The following is a 25,102-nucleotide window of genomic DNA, read 5'->3' on the forward strand; positions in this document are numbered from 1 at the left end:
ACCATATTTATACATCATAATTAACAAGTTTCGTAGTATGTAAAGCGTTATTTCTGTTATTTAAGTATAGTATACGCATCGAAGTACTAAAAATGCTTCAAATAATATAGTTATGAACACAGGCACTGAGAAGTAAACAATTTTATTTCCGGCTAAACTAAAACAATGTGGTGGCGCGTTGATTATATTACACTTAGTTTATCAAATCACTCGAGCAGTTTAATTCCCCATAATAATTTAAGTCATATTGTAATATAAATGCAAACAATATATAATTACGTCTTGTAATCCGTTTTAGAGATGGCGTATTAATGTCACTTATTTTTATTTAAGTATTTTTCCATCTGACAGTTTCCATTTGACAGGAACAAAATGAACGAATGAACGAATGATTTTGGCATAAAGTAGTCGCAAACCCGAAACAATGTGTGCACACGGCGACCACACTTTATGTCACTTTGTGTCATGTGTCGACCCTTCCCCATTTCTGGTAACTGTGTCGACACGGCGACGACTCTGCGACTGGAATTGTGACCGAAACAAGATGTGTCAACACCGCGTCGTAACGGCGACTGGAAATGGTTGTATGGGGACTTTTACTTGAATTCCGAGGCACGTTTTTTCCTTAGACTTTATTCGTCTTATACGAAGTTACATGTCTTTGGCACGGGTTAACCAATTATACACCAAAACCTTCCTCAAGAATCACTCTATTGATAGGTGAAAACCGCATGAAAATCCGTTCAGTAGTTTTTAGGGTTCCGTACCCAAAGGGTAAAACGGGACCCTATTACTAAGACTTCGCTGTCCGTCCGTCCGTCCGTCCGTCCGTCTGTCTGTCACCAGGCTGTATCTCACGAACCGTGATAGCTAGACAGTTGAAATTTTCACAGATGATGTATTTCTGTTGCCGCTATAACAACAAATACTAAAAACAGAATAAAATAAAGATTTAAATGGGGCTCCCATACAACAAACGTGATTTTTGACCAAAGTTAAGCAACGTCGGGCGTGGTCAGTACTTGGATGGGTGACCGTTTTTTTTTTCTTTTTTTTTTCTGTTTTGTTTTTTGCATTATGGTACGGAACCCTTCGTGCGCGAGTCCGACTCGCACTTGCCCGGTTTTTGAGCTTATCGCGAACATTCAAACAGACAGACGCGGGGGACGATGACGACGACGACTTCGTTTTATAAGGTGTAGCGATTAATTGAGCATTGTTGTTCGACGCTTAAAATATTCTGAAACTTGTCAATCCGCATACTATGCGTCAAAGACGGATTTTGGACACAAAATATATTCAAAATTGCCTAAGAGGAAAAGGTGCATGAACACCGAAGTTAACTTTTATGGAGCAACTGTAGAGCAAGCAACACTGTGGCAACAATAAGTTGCCTAATGCTATCGTGTTGCATAGTGTTGTTCCACAAAAGTTAACTGCGATGCAACTGAACTACTAATGTGCCGATGGAAACTTTCCAAAATTGGGAAATATTCCACATTGGCAAGTTTCAGAAATTTCTTACTTTTTTGTATGGGGATTGAAACTTTCCGAAACGTAATATGGAAATTTCTTAAATTACTATGAAATTTCTGAGAATGTTTCCGACTTCGCAAATTGCACATCAGTAACCTAAACAAGTACAGCGGGCTGCAAAATTGGATGGACACATGATGAAATTTATTTTTAAAGTGGCCATGCAATTTTGCTGCTTATTAACTAACCGTCGTCAAACCGCATAATCGGTAACAGTCCCCCATATACCTGTCACAGTGCCACGATGTAGCGTATTGTTTATTGTCGCAGGACTCGCAGCAGGAGTCGGAGCCCGAGCTGCCGCAGGCGGAGCGCCCCAACGACCGCGGCTCCGGTAAGGGTAATACAAGCATTTATTTTACTTTGCATTTCAATTATTGTTTCGTTTGGTTAAAATCTTACAGAACATTTTGTTGGGATCGTACTGATATTACTGTCGCTATATTTGTTGTCTTCTCTTAACAAAAAAAGCTGAATTACAATTTTATAACTAAAAGAAAAATGGAAATTCCCCACGTCAAGCATGAGTCTAATGTGCGACCTTACGGAAAATCGGTTATCGCTGTGAGCCACTGAGGTATCGCCTTTTTTTTTTGCTTTAGAAAAACCGATACGTCTTTGTCATTCGAGATTGATATGTTTTATGATAAATTTAAATATTTCTAAATAAGCATTTATTTACATGTTAACAGCCGACAGTCGCGATCGCGAAAGATCACGTGGCAGCTCTCGTGACCATCGTGATCGTCGGCGCGAGTCCCCTCGGCGTGATCGCGAACGTGACCGTCGGTCACCCCGGCGTGATGACAGATCCAATAGGTAACTATTCGCCCCGTGCGTGACTGTGACGATGCCCTGATTAATATCAAATCAAATATCATCGTCTCAAGTCTCAACGTCAATGCAATGAGAAAAACTTGAATTTAAAAAGCTGACTTTTGGCGCCTTTCATATTGGCGATTTTATTAACCTTTTTTTTTTTTTTTTTTTTTTTTTCAATTTATTTGGGACAAAAAACAGTAACACACAGGGTTCAAACACAGAAATAGAGTACAAAGGATAATAAAGTGTGAGACCAACAACATCGTCCACAGATTACTAGATTACCTACTGATAAATCTACAATGTATATAGCGCAAGGTAACAATATAAATGATGTATGTAAAAATTGTAAAAGTAAAATTAACAAAGATAAGATTACAAAATAGGTTTGTGGATGCAATTACAAATTCATATTGGCAGAAGTAGTCTTATACAGTTTAATGAGCGAGTAAACAGTTAAAACAGCATGGCCCATGGGAGCAACTTTTAATTATGTTTTGTTTGAAGCAACTGAATCAATTTTTTTTTATACACATTATCAGAGAACATGAAAATATCAATATCATTAAAATACAAATTGTAACATTTAACCAGCCTGTATAGGGGATCTCGTTCTCCAGCGTGGGTGCGGCAGCGCGAGTCTGCAAACAGCTGGTGCTTACGTGCAGCGCGCTCCCGCGCCCTCGTCGGTACGCGGTAGCAAATAGTCCCGCTCAGGCTTGGACAGTCAAATTTGTTATGACATAGATTATAAAGGACCATCGCGTCCAGAAGGAGGCGTCGGTTTTGTAAGTTGAGTAATTTGTACTTATCAAGAAGCTGTTGGTAACTTAAACGCGATCGGCAACATCGGAAATGCATGGCACGCAAGAATTTCTTTTGAACAGTCTCTATTGAGCTTTTGTACTTATCATAGAAAGGATTCCATATTGACACGGCATATTCTATTTGTGACCTAACCAGCGACTTATATAAATAGAGGTAAGTTGAGGGTTGTTTAAAATCCGTACCGAGACGCATGATAAAACCGTACATTTTATACGCTTTACCGATGATATGACTGATATGACAATCTAAATGTAGTTTTGAGTCTAAATTGACACCAAGATCTTTTATTACCGAGACTTTTTCGAGAGCCGATCCGCTAAGGGTGTAGGAAGTGGGAAGGATGTGGAGTTTTTTGGTAAAAGTAATTTGTTTGCATTTAGGCAAGCTAAAACACAGTTTATTTTTGTGACAATACTCGCCGAGTCGGTTTAAATCATTTTGGAATTTGAAACGGTCCTCTTCATTTTCAACAATATGATAGATTTTAAGATCGTCGGCATAAAGTAAAAAGTTACAAAATTTAAAACAACTGTCTATGTCATTAATAAACAGGGTGAATAACAAAGGCCCTAATATAGACCCTTGTGGGACTCCAGAAGTTACATGGACACATTTAGACTCATATCCGTTGACTGCAACTTTTTGTGTGCGGTTTGTAATGTATGACCTAAACCACCTCCACAAATTTCCACGAATGCCATTGAAGTATATTTTTTCTAACAGAATTTGGTGATCTACTCTGTCGAAAGCTTTGCAGAAGTCCGTGTATATACTATCAACACGTTTATTTATGTCCAAACTTCTGAAAAGGTATGAGGTATATAGAATTAGGTTTGTTGTTGTTGATCTTTTCTTGACAAAGCCATGTTGCTGTGGGAGGATAATGTTGTGTAAACTTGGATAAATCTGATCATGAACCAGTTTCTCGAAAAGTTTGGATAATACGGGAAGAAGTGAAATAGGCCGGTAATTTTTTACGTCTTTCTTTGAACCTCCCTTGTGGACAGGGACAACTCTTGCGATTTTCCAGACATCAGGAAAGGTACCTTCTTTAAGGCAGCTATTATAAATGTAATACAGAGGATGTGAAATATTGTCAGCTACATTTTTTAGGAATATTGGGGGGATGTTATCAGATCCAGAACTTTTCGATGTATCAACAGTTTTCAAGGCGCGTTTGACAAGATGGATCGGTATGTGAACATCATTAATATGAACATTAGATGGGCTAGTTGTTGATCCGTGAGGATCGAAGTCAGGGGAAGTATTAGACGGCGCAAAAACAGATTGAAAGAAGTCAGAAAATAAGTCACACACCTCGGCAGGGTCACTGGTGGATACGTCATTATAAGAAACGGTGGCGGGGATATTTGTGGTTCCACGCTTATTAGCAACAAATGTCCAAAAGTATTTAATGTTGGTTTGAATGCTTGTTTCAACTAATTTTAAGTAAGCATTATAACACACAGCTGATTGCTTTTTAAACCGTTCCCTGTAGAGTGAAAAAGTTTCATAGTCGTTTTGATTTTGATATTTTTTCCACTTTATCCAGGCCTTTTTTTTATTATTAAATATGTGTTTTAAAGCAGGAGAGAACCATACAGGAAAACGCGAGGGATGAACGGGTTTTAGTGGAACAAACTTTTTTATTATCTTGTATAATTCTTCATAAAATGTCTGTACCGCCTGTTCCGCCTTGAGACCTAACAATAAACTATTCCAGTTAATGGTAGATAATTCCATATTTATGGCATTGTAGTCTGCTTTATAAAATAACAATTTAGGGATGTTGCTTTTATTAATTGTTTTAGTACTGGTTAAGAAGGGGGTTAATATAGTGAGTGGTGGGTGGTGCGGATCAACTGGCACAAGCGGTACAGGTGCCATTGCGCACTTACAATCAGCGTCGTTGGAAAAAAACAAATCTAGTATACGATTATTAAGGTTTTTGTGTGTGTTTATTTGAAAAGAATCTGTGATGGCCATAAAATTACGAACACAGTCATTTTGTGGGACTTGTGGAGAATTAATGTCAGGCGAGCAGCAAGGGCCCACTGGAACCCAGTTTAATGTAGGTAAGTTATAATCCCCTAAAACCCAGTAACCACTAACCGAAGGAGATAGCAGAATAGCTGATAGATATTCAAAGTGTGTAACATATGTTTCCAGTTTTTCATTAGGAGGGATATAGGTAGCACTAATGACGAATTTATGGCATCGGTTTACTGGTAGTTCAAGTAGGACGTGATCAACAATAGGGCAGGTCGGCGCCGGCACGGGCCGCGCGGCGCCGGCGGCTGCGACGTACGGCGCCGCGCCGAGCTCGCGACGCGCCGCTACTAGCACGCCGCCGCCGTCGCGCCGGCCAGTACCGACGCGGTCCCTGTCGCTTCGGAACACAGAATATCGCGGATCTATGAATTCATTATCGGCAATGTCAGGATGTAACCATGTCTCTGTCAGGATCACAATGTCAAAGGAATGGGATAGGATATTCATGTACAAGGAATGTAATTTAGATCTTAACCCTCTGCAGTTTTGGTAATAAATAGATAGACTACTACTACTCATGTTCAGATACAATTACACTAAGTTTAAAGCCACTGGTTAAGGAGGTAAATAAAACCAACACAACATTTGAATTATTATAATGTGAGATAAGCCTATTATACAATGTTTGCAAAAAAACGGTTATTATGAGCCAATACGGAGCCCTACACGTTTTAGTTAGTTTGCGAATATTGTATACAGTTAAAACAAGGTAAAAAGTAACTATAGTTGCCACATTCGTGCATGCCATGACCGCAATGAAATAATTTCTCAACACGTACAAAACACTCCTACTTCTTAAACAACTATAACTGAGAATAATAATAGCACTATTACACTTTATTAGTAGAAACAATATTACAGTACCTATATATAACAGAGCAAGTTCATATATTATATTTAACTTTGGGTAACACTTCACAATAGACCGGACGCTTGCATCATAAAATTTAAGATTTAATTTTCTCGATGTCACGGGGGGCCCTAATTGCAAGCACGGGTGACGTATCATTTTTTCGCACAAATATTTGTCCGTTGCGAACCCATGGGTGTTTAAAGTTATGCTGGCTGGCGGCGGCTCGGGCGTCACGAAATAACAATTTGTTTCTGAGCGTAAGGTGCTCGTTCAGATATATCCTGTACTGCTGTCCAGTGATACCAATCTGATCAGATGTTAGGCCCTTCTTAGCTCTGCATGCAGCCAGGATCTCGTCGCGAAGTAACCTTGTAGATAGTTTTACTATAATGTTTCTGGGGCGGGTGCTCGCAGATTCGGCGTGGGGTACGCGGTGTATGGATATTATGTCACTTTTGGACGCCAATGACCGATATATCCGCACCGCAGGTTCAACGCCAAAGACCGATTAATCGGTCACAGACCACAGAGCAACATAGACCTACGTGCATATGCACTTAACTTTAGTTCAATTTCAGTTTTGACACTTCGGCGGCGTCCGAGTGACAGCTTTTGTATTTGACACGGCGTCGAAAAGGTTAAGTGACCTTGGAGATTCAGGTCTACAATTTCTGAAAAAAAAAAATCAGCTTGTAAATAATATCTGATGTGTCCGAAACACACTATTTTTTAACTAATCATTTGTAGCTTTCATATTAAATATCTTATGCAGTTACCACAAGGTACGTTTTGACATGAAAAGCGATACATGATATTATTTTAGCAGGTTTATAAGCAATAATATTTAAAAAATTGATATAAACTTGTTGCAGATCGGACAGACCGGAGCGCAGCCGCGGCTACGAAGGTTCCCGCCGCGGACTGCTGGGCGACAGACCCGATGACAGGCCTGACAAGGTATACACACGTAAATTATATTTAAAAAACATCATCATCATTTGCTTGTCTTTGTCCCATTCATTTGGGGTCGGCGCAGCGCACAGACAAAACATCCTCCAGACTTAGCATAGTCGCGCTACCCCCTCTGCCACGCATACGGTAATTTTACTCCATGTTCGAGTCGAAAGTGTCTTCGTGTGGCGTCCGTGAACTCGTTCGTCGTTTGAACGGACCAGTCACGGCACGGGATCTCGCTCACCTCGTCCCGCACACCCCCGCATTTTTGGCATCATCGGTTGCATGAAATAATTGCTCTAAACTCGGTCTAGAGGATTCCTAGTCTATGTACGTGTCTCTCGCCCGTCATCTCATCATTCACTCGCGCTGGTTTCATATCATCTCTCACACAGTCCATCCACATTATTCTCGGTTTTCCTCTCCCGTTAATTCCCTCCACATTCATTCGTAATACCTTTCTCGTCACATGCCTTTCATCCCTCCGCATCACATGCCCCTACCATGCTAAGTGATTCGCTCTTACTTTTTGGGTGCAACTATATATATATATTGAAAAACCATATTAATTGTATTACATGTGCAAAGTGTCATAAATTTGTGTTTCAAAATTGACAGCCAATATTTTTTGTTATTGTTTGTTATAGTTTTGGTTATTAAGTTGGTAACCTAGGAAACAATACCATGACATAATAACACTTTAAACTCTCGCGTTTTGTACACATATTTAATTACACAAACGGGTCTACCGCGATATAACGGAAAGACCACACGCGTCAGCGGCAGCTGTGGTCTTTCCGTGACCACAGCTGGTGCAACTCACCTGAAACGTCGGAATTAAAGGTAAAAACAATGAAATTATATCGCGGTAGACCCGTTTGTGTAATTAAATATGAATACCATGACAACAAGCTACTACGAGGGTTGCACTGAAAATGTCGGGAATAGAGAAAACTGTCGCATCTAGACGGTCAATCTTTATTTTAATACATACTTAAACTCAAACTGACCACGCATATAAATTTTCTTTTGAAAGTAATCATTCTGTAATGCACACGGCTCATAATCCCAAAGTCCTTTTTGTATGGCGATTTTGGGGCCTTAGTGGTTTTGTATGAAATTCGTGGAGTAGCCAACGGAATTGAAGTTTTTTTACATATATATATATATATAAAAGATTTTTTTACTGTTGTCATATGAATATTTAGGAATGTCGAAATCTGCCGATATGCAACTTTTTTGGCAGTCTTTTTAATTAACAGCACAAATGCGATTTTAATTTTTGACGTCGCTTTGGAATGACATGCTTCTTTAAGATCACCCATGGGATAAAATGAAAGTGACTTTCATATTTAATTTTAACTGCAAACGAGCGTACGATGAACTCTAGTTCATAAAAAAATAACAGAAGCCCATTGTAACTTTTATTTGTTCGCTGAGGGCATATTGAAAACCGTTTAAAAATATGATCCGAAAAATCACTTGGCCAAAAATTCAAATAATGTTCGACATACAATTTTCAAATTGCCAGTAATTCTTAAATACAAATGACAACCAAATGGAATATACCTTAAAAGTTTTATAAAGAGTTACATTTTTATAAATTATATGCCTGTTTCTATTATGTTATTTCTAAGTGTCCCATTCCCGAATATTTCAGTGCGACCCTCGTAAAGATTATTCAGCTTTACAGTTGGTTCAATATAATACTCCATAATCCATATGATGCCGATAATGCATCGCTTCCATTAATTAACACATTCAGTGCCAAGAACCCGACTGTCGGGTACACCGTTCGTAGCGACTACGCGCTCCATACGGCGAAGACGTGGTTACGCGCTACGAGCGTAACCCGTAGCACTTTGTGGGTATTAATGTGTAAAAACATACCGTTATTTATAGACCCCCGTTTAAACAGACAGACGCAAGTTTTTAATCATTGTAGCTGTCACCGTAAAATTGTAAACACTCGTCATATTATAATCTCGCTAGTTACATTATAAACTGACGGTAGGGAGATTATAATCTAACCTAACCTAACCTACGTTAGATTATAAACTAACGGGTTTACAATCTTACGGTGTCATAGCTAACAGAACATACTAGGAGTGTATAAGTGTCAATGTAATGTTGTTGGCGCAGCCGCCGGCGCTCATGGACCTGAAGTTCGGCGACGGCGCGCCGGCGCCGCGCTCGCTGGACGCCCGCGACGCCGTGTCGCCGAGGTAACTATTCATTTGCTATCTAATCAGTAATCCACTTCACTACCAAATCTTGCACAATGCAGTGATTATTTCCATTTATTCTTTGTACGAGAATTGTGAATGAAGGCTCTTTTAATTTAAAATAAATACGTAATTAAATGCGGAATTATTCATAGACATCAGTTCAATACATGAATTAATCTTTCCTTAATGATATTCAACTACTTACTTATTACGGTGGATATATTTGCCATTCTCAGATTATGATTAACTTAGATAGTTTACTTGTAATTATAACTCTTTTATATCAACAGTAAATAAAAACCGGACAAGTGCGAGTCGGACTCGCCCACCGAGGGTTCCGTACTTTTTAGTATTTGTTGTTATAGTGGCAACAGAAATACATCATCTGTGAAAATTTCAACTTTCTAGCTATCACGGTTCATAAGATACACACACACCCTGGTGACAGTGGTGACAGACAGATTGGCAGACAGACGGATGGACAGTGGAGTCTTAGTAATAAGGTCCCGTTTTTACCCTTTGGGTACGGAACCCTAAAAACAATGCAATAAAGCAAATAAAATATGTAAACAAATACATACTTAAAAAAATCTAAGTTTGATTGTTCGTTTATTTAATAGATTTGTTGACCGCGACCGTCGCGACAGAGACAGAGGATCGCGAGAGCGCGAGCGTGACAGAGACAACAGAGAGGGTCGCTACAGAGACCGTCGTGATGAGGACAGAAGGTAAGGCTGGCTGATGCTTATTTAATTATAGCACAGAATAACTAATAGAACTACCGTACAGAAAATTCACTCCTTCACAAAAGTCAGCTTTAGGTATAAAATTATACCTATACTCGTCGCCTGCAACAAAATTGAAACTTATAACCGCGCACGAACCGTGAATCTTCTTTGCGCGAGCGCCACGTGACACGACTATCGTGCGGTCGAGCGGCAGCCCACTGCCATACGCCTGCCCTGCCCGGGAGGCCGCCGGCCAAATGTACCTAAACTGCGTAGTGACACCCCCCTGATTATAGGTAACCACAATTTGTTGTATATCTACTATAGTTCGTTTTTTTTAGCACTAGAAAGAAGGTAAACAATCTTGACGAGTATTTTTATTAAAAAATATTGAAAAACGCTTTAATAAATGAGTTTATATTACTTATGAAAGCAAAGGAATGTAAAAGATCGTATGTGATTTATAATAGGGAATATTAGGCAAAGCTCTGCGTAGGTGGCACCTTTGTGGCACATACAGTAAACAAACCACATTGACACATAGCCTACCGCGAAACAAGAGAATCGAAATTTCGTTATCTAATCTCTCTATCACTCTTGCATATTCGAGCGATAAAGAGGCAGATAACTAAATTTCGATTTTCGCGTTTACCGGTAGGCCCTTGGTAACAAACCGCGTTGATGCATCAATGTCATATTTTATTGTCTGTGAAAACTTGTCAAAAAACAGTTTAAGGCACAGTATGTATAAGTTAGTCTATGAATTTACTAAGTCGGTAGTGCTGCACTCTGGCGGCAGAACATTGCAGTAATATCCCCTATTCTAATATATTCGATGTGAGTTATTTTTCAATGGTGATTTTTAATAAAAAGACATGTCAAGATCGTTTACCTTCTTTCTAATGCTAAAAAAACGAACTATGGCGACCCGCCCCGGCTTCGCACGGGTTACACAAAACCTTAAGAAATTGTACACCTAAATCTTCCTCAAGAATCACTCTATTGATCGGTGAAAACCGCATGGAAATTCGTTCAGTAATTTTTGAGTTTATCGTGAACATACATACAGACGCGGCGGGGATTTTGTTTTTTATAAAATGTAGTGATCTAGTTACATGTCAGCTTTCTTTGTGGGTATAATTCCTATGTTGCAGTTGTGATTTGGGAACTAGACATTCTTATGAATTTTTTGCAAAGGACCCCAGACCTAAAGTATGGAAAATGTGGTTTCAGTTAAATCTTTGTTAATACTGTGTTAACTGGTACAAAATCTGTCGAAACTCCGAAAGGGACTCGGAAACAGTGGCAGCGCCCCTAGAGACTTGTTCAGGACTCTGAAATCTACAACATATCAAAATCTCAAGATATTTAACTGAAACCACATTTTCCATACTTTAGGTCCGGGGTCCTTTATACACAGGATTCATGTTTTGTAATGTGTAATGTAAAGTTTGTTGGTCCGACCGCTCTAGATCGTCCGCCAAGTTGTACCATCACCCACACTTAACTGTGTACCGGTGGACCTTAAGCCTTTTGTAATAAGGTCCACCGATGGACGGTTAACAGTGTTGCTGTTTGTACGTGATATATGGCGCAGCCTTAGTTACACACACAGCTGTAAAAGGTACATACATAGCAACGCGGGTATGCTATATTGTGCTACGCATAAAACGCCGGTTGTCAACGATATGCCAGGACCAAATGCTGTCATACTTCGGACACCTCTCACGTCGCTCTCCAGATAGCCTTGAAAGAGTAATAATGACGGGCAAAGTTGAAGGCACGAGACCTCAGGGCCCTCCTCCTACTAGATGGTGTGCTCAAATTACGGCACCTATGCAATTAAAACTGCACGAGGCCATGCGCTTGGCGGGGAACGGAACACCCTATGGAGGAACATGGTCTTCAACAGAAGGATATGTCACGATCCTCAGTATTGAGGGACCGACTAAAGAAGAATGCTATATTGTGAATGCACTTTTACAGTACATCATTAGTCCACTTAGCGTGGTCTACCTACGAATTGTTTCATATAATATCAATTTTTTTTATGTGGTAGGTCCCGCGAGCCCCGCGAGCGCCACGAGGAGCGCCCGCGGCCGCGCCCCGGGGCCTCCTTCCCTCCACCCCCGCAACATGTTGCTGGGTAACTACACACATACGTCTAACGTCTACTACTCTATGAGACTAAAGAGAGCTTTGCAATCTTTGCATGCCATTGTACAGTCAGCAGCAGAAGTTGCTAAGCGGGCCAGGTGTTCAAAATGATCTTGACGCGACTTTATTGTTAAGAGAATAAGAATGTGTCAAGGTATTATTTGAACACCTCACCTGCTTAGGAGTGCCTAATGATACCACTACCCTATGTGACTAAATAAAACATCGCAATCTTTGCATGCCATTGTAGGAGTACCTAAAAAATGACAACTGGTGAAAGAATGTCTTCAAGAACTAGCAAACTTATACAATCAGTAGGCCTAGCACATGATTGGCGCGACAGTATGTCGTGGCGAGATAGACTACCCGTCTTTTTCTATGTTAATAAAAAAAGGGACGGGTAGTCTATCTCGCCGCGAGATACTGTCACGCCGATCATGTGTGCTAGCCGGTTAGATCTGATTAATCATCGCTCATAATAGTGCTTCGGTAATCTACTTACAATAAGCTACCCACAAAAATCAAAATGGGGTTGGCCGGTCGAAGTATTTTACAGATGGCGCGATGCCCTGTTAATCCCTAGAATTGTGTCAAATTCAAGTTTTAATGGAATATTACCTATGGCTTGGATTCCAAATCTCATAGAACAAAACTAGAGAATGGGGCAAGCTATGATGGCGCCATCTATGCAAACCTTTGACAGTTGCCAACCCCATTGCCGCTTCTCTTCCTTGCGACGGTTTCCTCATCACTGCGTAAATGATTACATATTACAATTAATCTTGTAAATATCGAAAAACTCATTGATACGAGCCAGGATTTGAACCCGCGACCTCCGGATTGAAAGTCCCCTATCCGCATTGGGCTAGTGTGAGGACTATAGCCCAAGCCCTCTCGCGCATGAGAGGAGGCCTGTGCCCAGCAATGGGACGTATATAGGCTGAATTAATATTTTATTATTATTATTAATTAATCTTGTCCAGTATCGAAGGGGAGAAGGGGCATTTTAAACATAATAAAAATAAAAATTCTTCGTTATACAGGAGCTCCGGATACAGCGAGCGTCGCGGCGACGGCGACTACAAGCCTTCTTCATTCAAGGTCAACAGGAAACTGGAGGTTATGGAAAAAATGGGTAAGTTTGACCCACAAGCAATAGGCCCACACAGAACGAGCCGCCTCAGACATACAGGTCGGCCTGAAAACACGTGCCGCGCTTGAGGCATTGTGGCACGTGTGTGCGTGGGAGCAAGTGCTTCAGGCAAGGCAAGTCTTCAAAAAACCGGACAAGTGCGAGTCGGACTCGCCCACCGAGGGTTCCGTACTTTTTAGTATTTGTTGTTATAGCGGCAACAGAAATACATCATCTGTGAAAATTTCAACTGCCTAGCTATCACGGTTCATGAGATACAGCCTGGTGACAGACGGACGGACGGACCGACAGCGGGGTCTTAGTAATAGGGTCCCGTTTTTACCCTTTGGGTACGGAACCCTAAAAACAGGGTCGCGTGGCTATATTCTCGTGAGGCAACTCATTTTGTGGACTTACCTATTAGTTATACTCGTCCATTATCAAAAAAATTGTAAGGTTTCGTCGATTGACGAAAAAAATATTAGCCATTATTTTTTGCACAATAAACGTGCAATGTAGATCCTATACGTATAAAAGAGAAGCATATATTTATCATTGATCGCTAACTATTCACATTGCTATCGAGTATTTTTTTTTAATTGAAAACTTCTCATGTGTGATCGCCACCGGTCAGATAATTACTGTGAAAATGAAGAAACCCCACTATAATCTCTTGATCATATATTGGAGTAATCAAGAACAGAAGAGCTGCCGAACAAGGTAGTTGTGCGGAGCGTCCTGTACCCGGAGCGTAACAGGACTTCGTCCCGTCCTGTTCACTACATAGTCGCTCTGTGTACAGGCCGGTCCGCGGGACCGCCTTATACTCTGCACTATACTGACAAGAAACTGCACGATGCCTCATAAAATACCTTAAAAACACTCCAAGCACGGGTCCTATGCAGGCTGGTTGGTTAATAAATTTGAAGTGAAAAACGTAGGTAGTTGAATTGCCTGTTCGTCTAATCGTACATTACTAGCTATCACGGTTCGTGAGATACAGCCTGGTGACAGACGGACGGACGGACAGCGGAGTCTTAGTAATAGGGTCCCGTTTTACCCTTTGGGTACGGAACCCTAAAAATGTATGATATTGCGTAGTTATTATGTTACTGTTTTGTTTGTTATTGTATTTATGTCATTCACTGTGAAACTGATATATTTAGAACTCTATCGACTTTGTTAGTTACGCGGTATTGCACTAACCCCGACGATATGTTGTATAATTGTTTTATATGTTACTTTGTGTTTCACTTTAAAAGTAATCCATTTTTGTGATATACTTTTTGTATCAGTATTGGATATTTTCAGACTCTGATCTAGTTGCCGTTCTTCGTTATAGGTTCTCATTATTATATGACTCTATAACAATAAAAATAATGTGATCGCCCGTTCTAAGCTATCTAGATAATAAGTTAGCTATAAGACTAAATAAATATTTGTACATATGCTGCCCTACTAAGCCGAATAGCGCTTTCTCAAGAGAAAATTCATTGGTAACTTATACTTTAGTTTTATAGCAGATAGTTCCATTTTCAAAATCATTTGTTATTGAGATAGCGCTGTTTGGCTTAGGAGGGCAGTATGGAAGATCACAGAGTACTAATATGAACTCACCGTCATCTGTATTATAACCTGTGTTTCACAAATAAAATATTAGTTACTTCCGTCAGGTCTGCAGATCAAGACCCCGGACGGGTCCATGGCGACCGCGCAGCAGCTGCGCGCGGCCGCGCACGAGCCCGGCCAGCCCGCGCCGCTGCCCTCCTACTACAACCCGCAGGCGAACAAAATCCTTGATCAGGTAACATCAACACTTCTACCCGCTTCCTCGCGTTGTCCCGCCATTTTACCGCCGCAACTAATCCCAAGAATTGACCTAGTTTTTACAAAAGCGACTGCCACCTGGCTCCAATTTCACCACGGTGACAGGTGCGACAATTGTAAAACATCACTGTTGCTGACGTCACAGGCATCCATGAGCTACGGTTACCGCTTACCATCGGGCGGGCCGTATTCCTGTTTGCCACCATCATTGTTTTATTAAAAAAAAACTTTATTATATCGGAAAAAAACAGATATTTCTCTTGCTAAGTTTATGACAATTGTCACAAGAAACACTACAATTGTCACGAAATTCCGACATATAGAGTCTGGCTACTGAAATATTACACAAATGTTTGGCGGGAAATTCAAAAAATCTTGGGCTGGTCACATTTTGTGTAGTAGGAATTATAGTTTTGATACTAGAAAATATTTTTGATTTTCTGTGCACACGTAAGGTACATAAGGATATAAGTTAAATATACGTTGACGTGCACTCAAAGTCAGCTCACGTAATTTCTACCACTATGTAAAGTACAGTCAACAATAAACACATATGTTAACACTTTCTCACCATATACCTACCATTGTAAAAAGGCGAAAAATGAAATTTAGTGTAAATAAGACCTAGCTCGATAATACCGTAATATTAATCCATCACCAAAAAAAATACATAAGTACTACGCCAAATATGCTAAATGCTAAGTATCAAAATATTTATAGAGCACCAACCTCCTAATTTGTTTACATTTGTTTAGGAGTTGTAAACATTGCAGTTTTTCGTTATACAACGCTACACGTCGACTTCGTACATTGTCGTAATTATTCACGAGCTTAAATAATAGTTTGCGAACCTCACTCAGTATAGACATTATTAATATTATTTAAAATAAACCCCTTATAAACCGCAAACAATTTGAATGAATTACATAAATTGACAACTGACTTTTAGTTTTTTTTAAATCATAGACAATTGGTGATACAGGAACGAAATATCTGTCAACAATTTTTGGCTAGCCAGACTCTAACTCATTACCTGTCAAGAGTTACCTACAATTCTTCTAAATCTTGACAATTGTCAGAAACTTCGCAAAAGAAATATCTGTTTTTTTCCGATATAATAAAGTTTTTTTAAATAATACAATGATGGTGGCAAACAGGAATACGGCCCGCCCGATGGTAAGTGGTAACCGTAGCCCATGGATGCCTGTGACGTCAGCAACAGTGATTTTACAATTTGTCGCACCTGTCACCGTGGTGAAATTGGGGCCTGACCTTCCAACCCGTAAACTAGACCTTATTGGGATTAGTCCGGTTTCCTCACGATGTTTTCCTTCATCGACAGGCGACTGGTAAATACCAAATGATATTTCGTGCATAAGTCCCGAAAAACTCATTGGTACGAGCCGGGGTTTGAACTCTCCACCTCCGGATTGAAAGTCGCACGCTCTTACCGCTAGGCCACCAGCGCTTCTTGCTATCTTGCCCGCGAGATAGACTGCACGTCCCTCTCTAATTAGGGGTTGTGCACAAATCACGCGAGGTGTTTTCGGCTACTTTTTGACCTCCCTCCCCCGTGGTGATATTTGGTGAGATTTTTGGCTACCCCCCCACCCCCACATAACCACGTGTATTTTTTTGATTTTTTTCTATCCGACCGGTAAGGCCACGCGCTCCAAAATTTCGTAAAATAGACTTGCTATTTTCAAGTGCGGAGTGAAGATTTATGTTCAACGAAACCGAGAAAAAGTATCTACTCATGTGGTAGGTGTTTTTTCTTAGTTTCGTGCACTGTAGAAAAATACACGTGAGGTTTCCTTATACCCCCCTCCCCCAACGTGATCTGTCGTGATTTTTACGTGACCCCCACCCCCCCTCTCGAACCTCGCGTGATTTGTGCACAAGCCCTAAATCTAGTTAGAAAAGGACGAGTAGTCGATCTCGCGGTTGAGATACTCTCGCGCCACTCCAGTGCTAACCTACTGACATTGCGCGACTGGCTTCGGCTAAGGCGACAACCATAGATAGGAGCGAGGCACAGCTATCGGACCTTTCGTTTGTACCTATGGTTTTCGCCTTAGCCGAAGCCAGTCGCGCGATATGGCCAGGCCGTAAGTGGTGGTTGGGCTCTGGAGCCCATAACTTGCAAGGACCAAAGTCATTCACTTATGAATGAATGAATGAAGTCATTCATTAGAACTTCGATCACTAAGTATCTCTCTCTTCAGGTGGCGAAACGTAAACTGCTTTGGGCACACAAGAAGGAAGAAAAGTCTGAAGCTGAGAAGGCGGCGCCCTGGACCGGTACCCGCTTCGCGGCCGACCAGGACGGCAAGCAGGCCTCCAAGTTCATGCGGCTCATGGGCATCAGAGACCCCGGTGAGTACTTCGTAGTTGGAAATGGGGTTGGCCCGGCGAAGTTATTTTATAGATGGCGCCAGCATAGTTTTACCTGTTAATCCTGCGAATAGTGTCAGTTTAATCGTAATCTCAAAGAACAAAACGAGAGATAGGTTAAGTCTATATAAACCAGACAGTTGCCAACCCCAATATATGCCCGGGCACGAAAACCGCGGATTCAGGGCTAAGGAAGCGGCCGGAGTGGCCGGACACCTTGCGTGGGGGTCATTTCGCTTCCTTTATCTTCCTTTATGGTGGAATCACATCTGCTCGTTACCTCGTTAGTAATGTTAGTATGAAGACGCGTACGCATCGGAAAGCTGAAAGTGATAACCTATCCAGGCTTTTCATTCAAAGCTTGCTATAAAATGGAATATGTCCTTTTTAAATCACATTGGGCAGGACGAGGCTATAGGTAATGATAAATTAATATATAAAAAAGCTTGATTTACTAGATTCTTTCAAAATCGAAACATTGTCACAGAATAAATAATAGTACTACCTATAGGTACAGAAGCCTCACTCTCTAACAAAACGCGTCTGTTACGATCAGGACAGATATGGCCGCTAGGTGGCGACAGCGCCACGCGCGGCTTATGGCCTGCCATCAAAATTGCTGTGGAACGGATGTACTTGTAGCTACCTGTTGCAAAGCGACGAAATCGCGGAGTGAGCCACACCTGACATTGTATAGATTTTAGCACCATAGTAGTATAGTTCTCTAAAAACATATGTAAGTCTTTGTCCAATTTTAGTACAAATGTCTATATACGTCGAATTCGATCAGACGGTAACGGAATGGGTTCCGCATTTATAATATTAATACGGAGTTTAGAATATGTGTTGTAAACAATATAATACACATTGAATTTATTGAGCTATTTTAAAAGAATCGTAACTATTTGCGTGCGGGCGCTCCGCCAAGTGCTATGACGTTGGCTATGATTAATGCCGGGGACGTCAGCACGTCACGTCGAGCACGCTTCCGATTTGCGACGAGTAGTCGGCCTGTCTGGATTCTAAACACCGTTTACTATAGTTCGTTTTTTTTAGCATTAGAAAGAAGGTAAGCGATCTTGACATGTCTTTTAATTGAAAAACACTTTTAAAAATCAATAACGTTTACTTATGAAAGCAGAAGAATATAAATGATCGTATTATTCGTATTTGATTCATAATTGCTACATATTTGCCGTGACTTATTTTTAACCGACTTCAATTTCATAGAAGGTATATAGGTTCTGTATTCGGTTGTGGTTGTTTTTTTTTTTTTTATGTATGTGCATCGATTACTCCGAGACCCGTGGGCCGATTTGAGTAATTCTTTTTTTGTTCGAAAGAAGGTACTTCCAAGGTGGTCCCACATTAATCTGGTGCTGTTCTGATGATGGGATCCATGAGGAATTGATGGAACTCCTCAATTTTTAAATGCACATGTATGGTGATTTGGGTGTTTTCTTAAGCAATTCGAGCATTTTCTCTCGAAAACCACCAATTTGAAGAAGTGGACCTGATGATGATGATTGTTTTGATGATAATCATGACGATTTCTTAAAATGTACGACGTTCAGTGATTATTCCGAGACCCGTGGTCCGATTTGAGCAATTCTTTTTTTGTTTGAAGGGAACTGCCTCCAAGAGCGTACCACATTAATCTAGTGCTGTTCTGATGATGGGATCCGTGAAGAATTGAGGGAACTCCTCAATTTTTAAAGGCACATGTATGGTGATTTGGGTATTGTCTTAAGCAAATCAAGCATTTATTTCCTCTTGAAAACCACTAATTTGATGGAGTGGACGTGATGATGATAATTGTTGATAAATGATGATGATTTTATAAGTGTAGATTACTCCGGAACCCGTGGTCCGATTTGAGTAATTATTTTTTTGTTTGAACGAAGTTACCTCCAAGGTGTTCCCATAATATTGTTCGTTATAATCTGGTGACGGAATTCATAAGGAAATGAGGGAACTCCTCAATTTTTAAAGGTACGAGTATGACGACATCGTTGTTTTTTATAGTAACTCAAACATTTCCTCCCGTTAATAACCCATTTGATGAAGTACAACTGTAGCCTTACCGAGTTTGACACTACATATTCGCTAACGTCTTCGTAACTTACTTTCTATACATCTCGCTCGCACTAATAGGATGCCAGTACGAGCGAGACGCATAGAAAGTAAGTTACGCACACGGTAGCGAATATGTCAGTGTTAGACTTGTGGTAAGGCTACTGAGAAGTCGGGAAATTGCGGTTGAAGGGTTGGTAGTTCAGGCTTCAGGGTCGAGGGGTTCCGTGATCAGGGGTTGATGTGCTGTGAGGTTGAGTGATCTGGGGGTTGAGGGATTGGCTCAGTGGCGGGGCGGAGGATGGATTTTGTGTTTGCACTGTAGTGACAGGAATGATTACGAATTTAGTGATACGCATCATTATTCTTTTCATTCACGCGTCACGCGTCACTCATAAGCTGTTAACAATGCCTTACAATTAAAAATCGAAAAATAAAAACTTTTACAAAAAAAAGAAAACCGACTTCAAAAAGGATAAAATAAAATATAATCCGTTTTTAAGTATATGCGTTACTAACTGATATGTTTGAAGTCGGTGCCAAGACAAATAGTAACAATACCAAAGTCAAAAATAATCAGCTTTATGTCTATAAATCACATTACAACTGTACTAATAGGTATTATAATAGTGAAAGTAATTCTGTCTGTCTCTTTGTCACCTTTTCAGCTAAACAACTGCCATGTAAACTGGTGAAATTTGCCATGCAGGTAAAAAGTTAAAGCCCTGTAGATGGTTCTTAATTGTTTTATATTTTGAAATCAAGTTCTCTGGATAAGAGGCGGGAAATAACTCAGTCCCAATCCCACACCTGAGTACTATGGACAGTTCGAAAATTAGTAAAAATTGCTCTTTAAAAAACATATGGGCAATCGCATTGGTTTTATACTAGTACCGACAAACATGATACGGACTGCGCCAAGGTGGATTGACAGTGGGTTTTTAGGTATCTACAGAAAGTATGATCATTACTGTCTGTAAGGCAATCCAACGTATATACATATAGCCACATTGTTGTGACAATGTGTAGGGGTGAGAGAAAGGCAAAGGGATGGTACTCACAGCTAGGTCTTTAAATAGTCCAGATTACAGTGCACTGTTCACTCCGTTCACTCGCGTTTCGGGGGCCTTTGGTTTCGGAAGGCACACGCGACACTGAGGGTGCAGAACTTCACCCTTTCGAGTTCTTTTTGAAGAGTCCGGGACGCACACGCGCGATGTGTGTCTAGCTCGGAGGCAGATCGCATTCTGCCGAGCGTTCCCGAATGATCGCCGTGAGTTATGATTTTGGGAAGGGGAGGGTAGTTGGAAACTGCACATTGTCACATCCCCCCCCACTTAATCTCAAACAGTATGGCTTCAATTGAGATATATTTACTCTTTTTACAACATTATTTGAATTCGGCTTAGTTATCGTGGCTTGACCATTTGTAATGTTTTTAATTGTATATGGCCCTGACCACCGCGGACAAAAGGCGGCGCATACTCCTCGATCGGCGTTTGTAAGCGGAAAACATTTCGCGAGTACTTGTTGCCCTACGTTAAAAATATTAGCTCTCCGACGATTATTATAATAATGCTCTTGTCTCTCATGTGCGGTGTTTAAATTTTGAGCCACTATACTTTGTTCGCGGTTATGAGTCGAGTTACCTTCAGAAATTATTTTATCTAATTCCCACTTATTTTCTAAAGGACTTCTAATTTCTCGCCCGAGAAAAATAGACGATGGCGTACAATTTGAAATTTCATGGACTGCGGTGTTGAGAGCAAGCTGGAAATTAGGTAGCGATTCGTCCCATATAGATTTCGTTTTCCTACAATAAATATTTAACATTATACTCAAATTTCGATTCACGCGTTCCACTGCATTTGCCTGTGGGTAATACGGAGATATTTTAACATCATTAATTCCCCAAACATGGCACATTTGTTTGAATACGTCGGCTGTGAAATGTGTTGCGTTATCAGATACGATAGTTCGCGGCGGTCCGTAGTTCGCCCACACGAGCCTCGACAGCGCGCGTACGGTGTTAGCGGCGGTCGCCGCCCGTACTGCAATCAACTGAACCCACTTTGAGTAACCGTCCAAGATAACCAAAATATATTTGTTTCCGTTTTTTGATATCGGAAATGGTCCTTTGTAATCTATGTAAACCCTTTCCCAAGTTTCGGTAGGTACAGTTGATGACATCAAACCAACCGGTTTCTTATTTAATGGTTTTGACGTTTGACAAAGCAAACACGACCTTACGTACTCTTTAATATCCGTATATAAGTTCTTCCACCAAAAAATACTGGATATTCTATTTAAGGTTTTTGTAATCCCTAGATGACCAGCTATATCTTGATCATGATAATAGTTTAAAAATTTTTTTTTTAAATTAATAGGTAATACTATTCGCCATTTGTTTGTTTTCCTTAATTGCCGGCACAACAACTCGTTTTTAATTTTATATTTTGGAACTCTAGTCCCGCCGTTAATTTGAATAATTAAATCATTGCAAAATTTGTCGTTTACCTGGTGTCTTATAAGAGAATCATTAGTAACGGGATATTCCTGAAGCGCGGAACAATTGCCTTCTTCCGTTCCTTCGTACATACGGCTCAAACAATCGGCTACGCTATTACAACTGCCCTTAATATGTTTAATATCGAATTTAAATCTAGACAGTAGAAGTATCCATCTCCCTAACTTCCCAATCTGTTTAGGGTGTTCAAAAAGCCAAGATAACGCAGCATTGTCGGTTTGGATTTCAAACGGCGCGACCTCTAAATATTGTTTAAATTTAGTGACCCCGAATACGGCGGCGGCACACTCTTGTTCGTAGACCGTTTGGCGGCGTTCGGCGCTCGACAGCGTACGGCTCGCGTAACACACCGGCGCCAGGGCCCCGTCCACTTCCTGTTGAAGCACAGCTCCAAGAGCTGTTCCAGAAGCATCACTTTGTAGAATAAATTTTTTAGAGAAGTCAGGAAACCTTAAAACGTTAGGTGAAACCAATTGCTGTTTTAAGCGTGAGAATGCCTCAACCTGTTTAGGCCCCCAGACGTACTTGGCATCTTTTTTTTTTAACAAATTTAACGGTTCGGCAAGTTCCGAATATCGAGGAATGAATTTAGCGTAGAAACTAGTCATCCCCAAGAACGTTTTCAGCTGTTTTAAGTTTTTCGGTTCCGGGTAGTTAACAACGACACTTATTTTATCGGGGTCGACGGCTAAACCGGAATAACTAATATTTTTTTTTTTTTTTTTTTTATTTATTTATTTCCACACTTACAACTATCTTTACAGGTGCTAAACCTAAGACAATAGTGCAACTATTAACATATATAATTATATATCTATCTAACATATGTATATCTCTAATTGATGTTATGTCGCATATAACATAATATGAACAATGTGGACTTAGTGAATTCAGTCAGAGAACACCAAAACAAATCAATGTTCTCGGCGACTAGGTTAAGGGTCCGCACCGCGCGCGTCAGCGGCGCCTTCCCGAGCAGGTTGGTGCGCCCGCGCCGCTCGGCCAGCAGCCGCGGCCGGAGCCGCCGCCACACGTACCTGTCGGGCACGTACAGGCTCACACAGCTCAACACAACACTGTTGTAGGCTTTCCCCCGCAGCAATCGGAACAAGTATGTCGCCAGACACAGCTCTCTGCGCACCTGCAACTCGTTGTATCCCACCATGCCCAGGACAAACAACGTGGGATACATAAGAGGGTAAAAAGGATATACTCCATATTGTCGTAAATACAGAAAACGAATAAATTTATTTTGTATACGTTCGATCATTAACTGGTATTTCGCCTCATGCGGAGCCCAGATTACTGCATTACATTCGAGATTGCTGCGGACGAGAGCATTATATAAAGCCGCAACTGCTCCAATGTTCGTAAAGCTGTGAGACCGACGCAGTACAAAACCAAGCATCCTGTAAGCTTTTTTACAAATATTTTTAATATGATCCCGAAATCTCAAATCAGATGTAAATTTTAAACCTAAATCTTTAACCTCTGTCACTTTTTTTAAATTTTCGGCTTGGATATAGTAGTCGTGATAGATAGGGGTGTGCGCACGAGAAAAAGTAATAGTCACGCACTTGGATGAGTTAAAATATAACTTGTTACTTTCACTCCATAAAACGACCCTGTCTATATCGCTCTGGAATTTGACGCAATCTGCAGCACTATTTATGGGTAAAAATAACTTTAAATCATCCGCAAACAGTAAGCATCCTGCATGTCTGATAATCTGGGGCAAGTCATTTACCATTATAATAAATTCTAAAGGACCAAGGTTGCTTCCTTGACTTACTCCAGACCTCACAACATAAGGATCCGACCTGTGTCCGGCGTACTCCACATACTGCCGCCTGTCAGTCATGTAACTCGCAAAGAATTTCAATAAGTGAGGAGTCAAGCCGACGCCAGCCAACTTTCTTAGCAGGATGTCATTATCGACGACGTCGAACGCTTTTTTTAAATCAAAATAGGCGGCGTCAACCTGGCCCCCACTGTCCACCACTGGCATAATCTGGGACACGTAGCTGAGCAAGTTAGTAGTTGTACTACAACCCGGCCGAAACCCGTGTTGCGCGTCCGAAAGCTGGCTCTGTATCTGTTTATAAATCATATTTTGTAGCGCTGACTCAAAAGCTTTTGCGGGCGTGGACAACACTGCAACCGGCCTATATCCATCAACCCCCGTGCCACCTCCCCCTTTAGGAACCGGGACTACACGAGTTGTTTTCCATAACTCTGGGAACACTTCATCGCGCAAACAAGTGTTATAAATATGTAGAAGCGGTTGACTTAACACAAACCGGCAGTCTCTAAATAAAAAAGCCGGGATGCCATCAGGTCCGGCCGAGCGCTTTGGTTTAAGGTTCTTCAGAGCTCTCATCACATCAGCCAAATGCAGCATTTCAAAGTGTATTCGCAAGGAGCTTGACACGCATTCTGCCTCCGCGACGGCTGCGTTCACGTCCAGCTCCGCCGGAACGGTGCTATACACAGATTGAAAGAACTCTGCAAATTCTTTAGCACACTCGTTCTCGTGGAGAGCCATTCCGTCCTTAAAAATCTTCTGAGTGCTACCATGCGTGGTCTTAGACTTTACATAGTTCCAAAAAGCCCTTGGGTCCTCCTTCAGATGAGCTTGGACCCGTTCCTGATATTGTACGTAAGCCATTTTAATCAAATATTTTACCCGTGCCCTACACTTTGCAAACGCGTTATAAGTTTCAGAGGATTTTTCAACTTTATATTTTTTATGAAGGGCCGCTCACTTTATTTCTGATAAGGAGATAAACAAGAGGTGGAAAGAGTATTACTCAAACTTGCTGAATGAGACATACCCATGCGAACCAATTGCTCAGCTACCAACAGTCAAAGGACCGTGGCCAATCATTACATCTGACGAAGTCAAGGCAGCTGTTAGTAAAATGGCAAACAACAAAGCCGTTGGCCCGGACAACCTACCAGCCGAACTGTGGAAGAAATTGGGTGACACCG

General features: G+C 41.0%; 1 protein-coding gene across 3 annotated transcripts in view; it reads left to right on the top strand.

Annotated features, from left to right (window-relative positions):
* Window positions 1–25,102, top strand: part of LOC134799888 (arginine/serine-rich coiled-coil protein 2-like) — a 43,173-nt gene that overhangs the window by 8,514 nt on the left and 9,557 nt on the right. For 2 of the 3 annotated variants that reach the window (XM_063772311.1, XM_063772313.1), the window contains exons 3-11: window positions 1,807–1,876; window positions 2,229–2,355; window positions 6,964–7,048; window positions 9,188–9,270; window positions 9,894–10,001; window positions 12,061–12,147; window positions 13,202–13,293; window positions 14,964–15,094; window positions 17,343–17,493. In XM_063772311.1, the coding sequence (XP_063628381.1) occupies window positions 1,807–1,876; window positions 2,229–2,355; window positions 6,964–7,048; window positions 9,188–9,270; window positions 9,894–10,001; window positions 12,061–12,147; window positions 13,202–13,293; window positions 14,964–15,094; window positions 17,343–17,493 (934 nt within the window). The remainder of the gene's footprint in view (window positions 1–1,806; window positions 1,877–2,228; window positions 2,356–6,963; window positions 7,049–9,187; window positions 9,271–9,893; window positions 10,002–12,060; window positions 12,148–13,201; window positions 13,294–14,963; window positions 15,095–17,342; window positions 17,494–25,102) is intronic. The other variant, XM_063772312.1, reaches the window with a different exon arrangement.

Source organism: Cydia splendana, chromosome 19 (assembly GCF_910591565.1).
Source record: "Cydia splendana chromosome 19, ilCydSple1.2, whole genome shotgun sequence".
In the NCBI taxonomy this organism is placed as follows: domain Eukaryota; kingdom Metazoa; phylum Arthropoda; class Insecta; order Lepidoptera; family Tortricidae; genus Cydia; species Cydia splendana.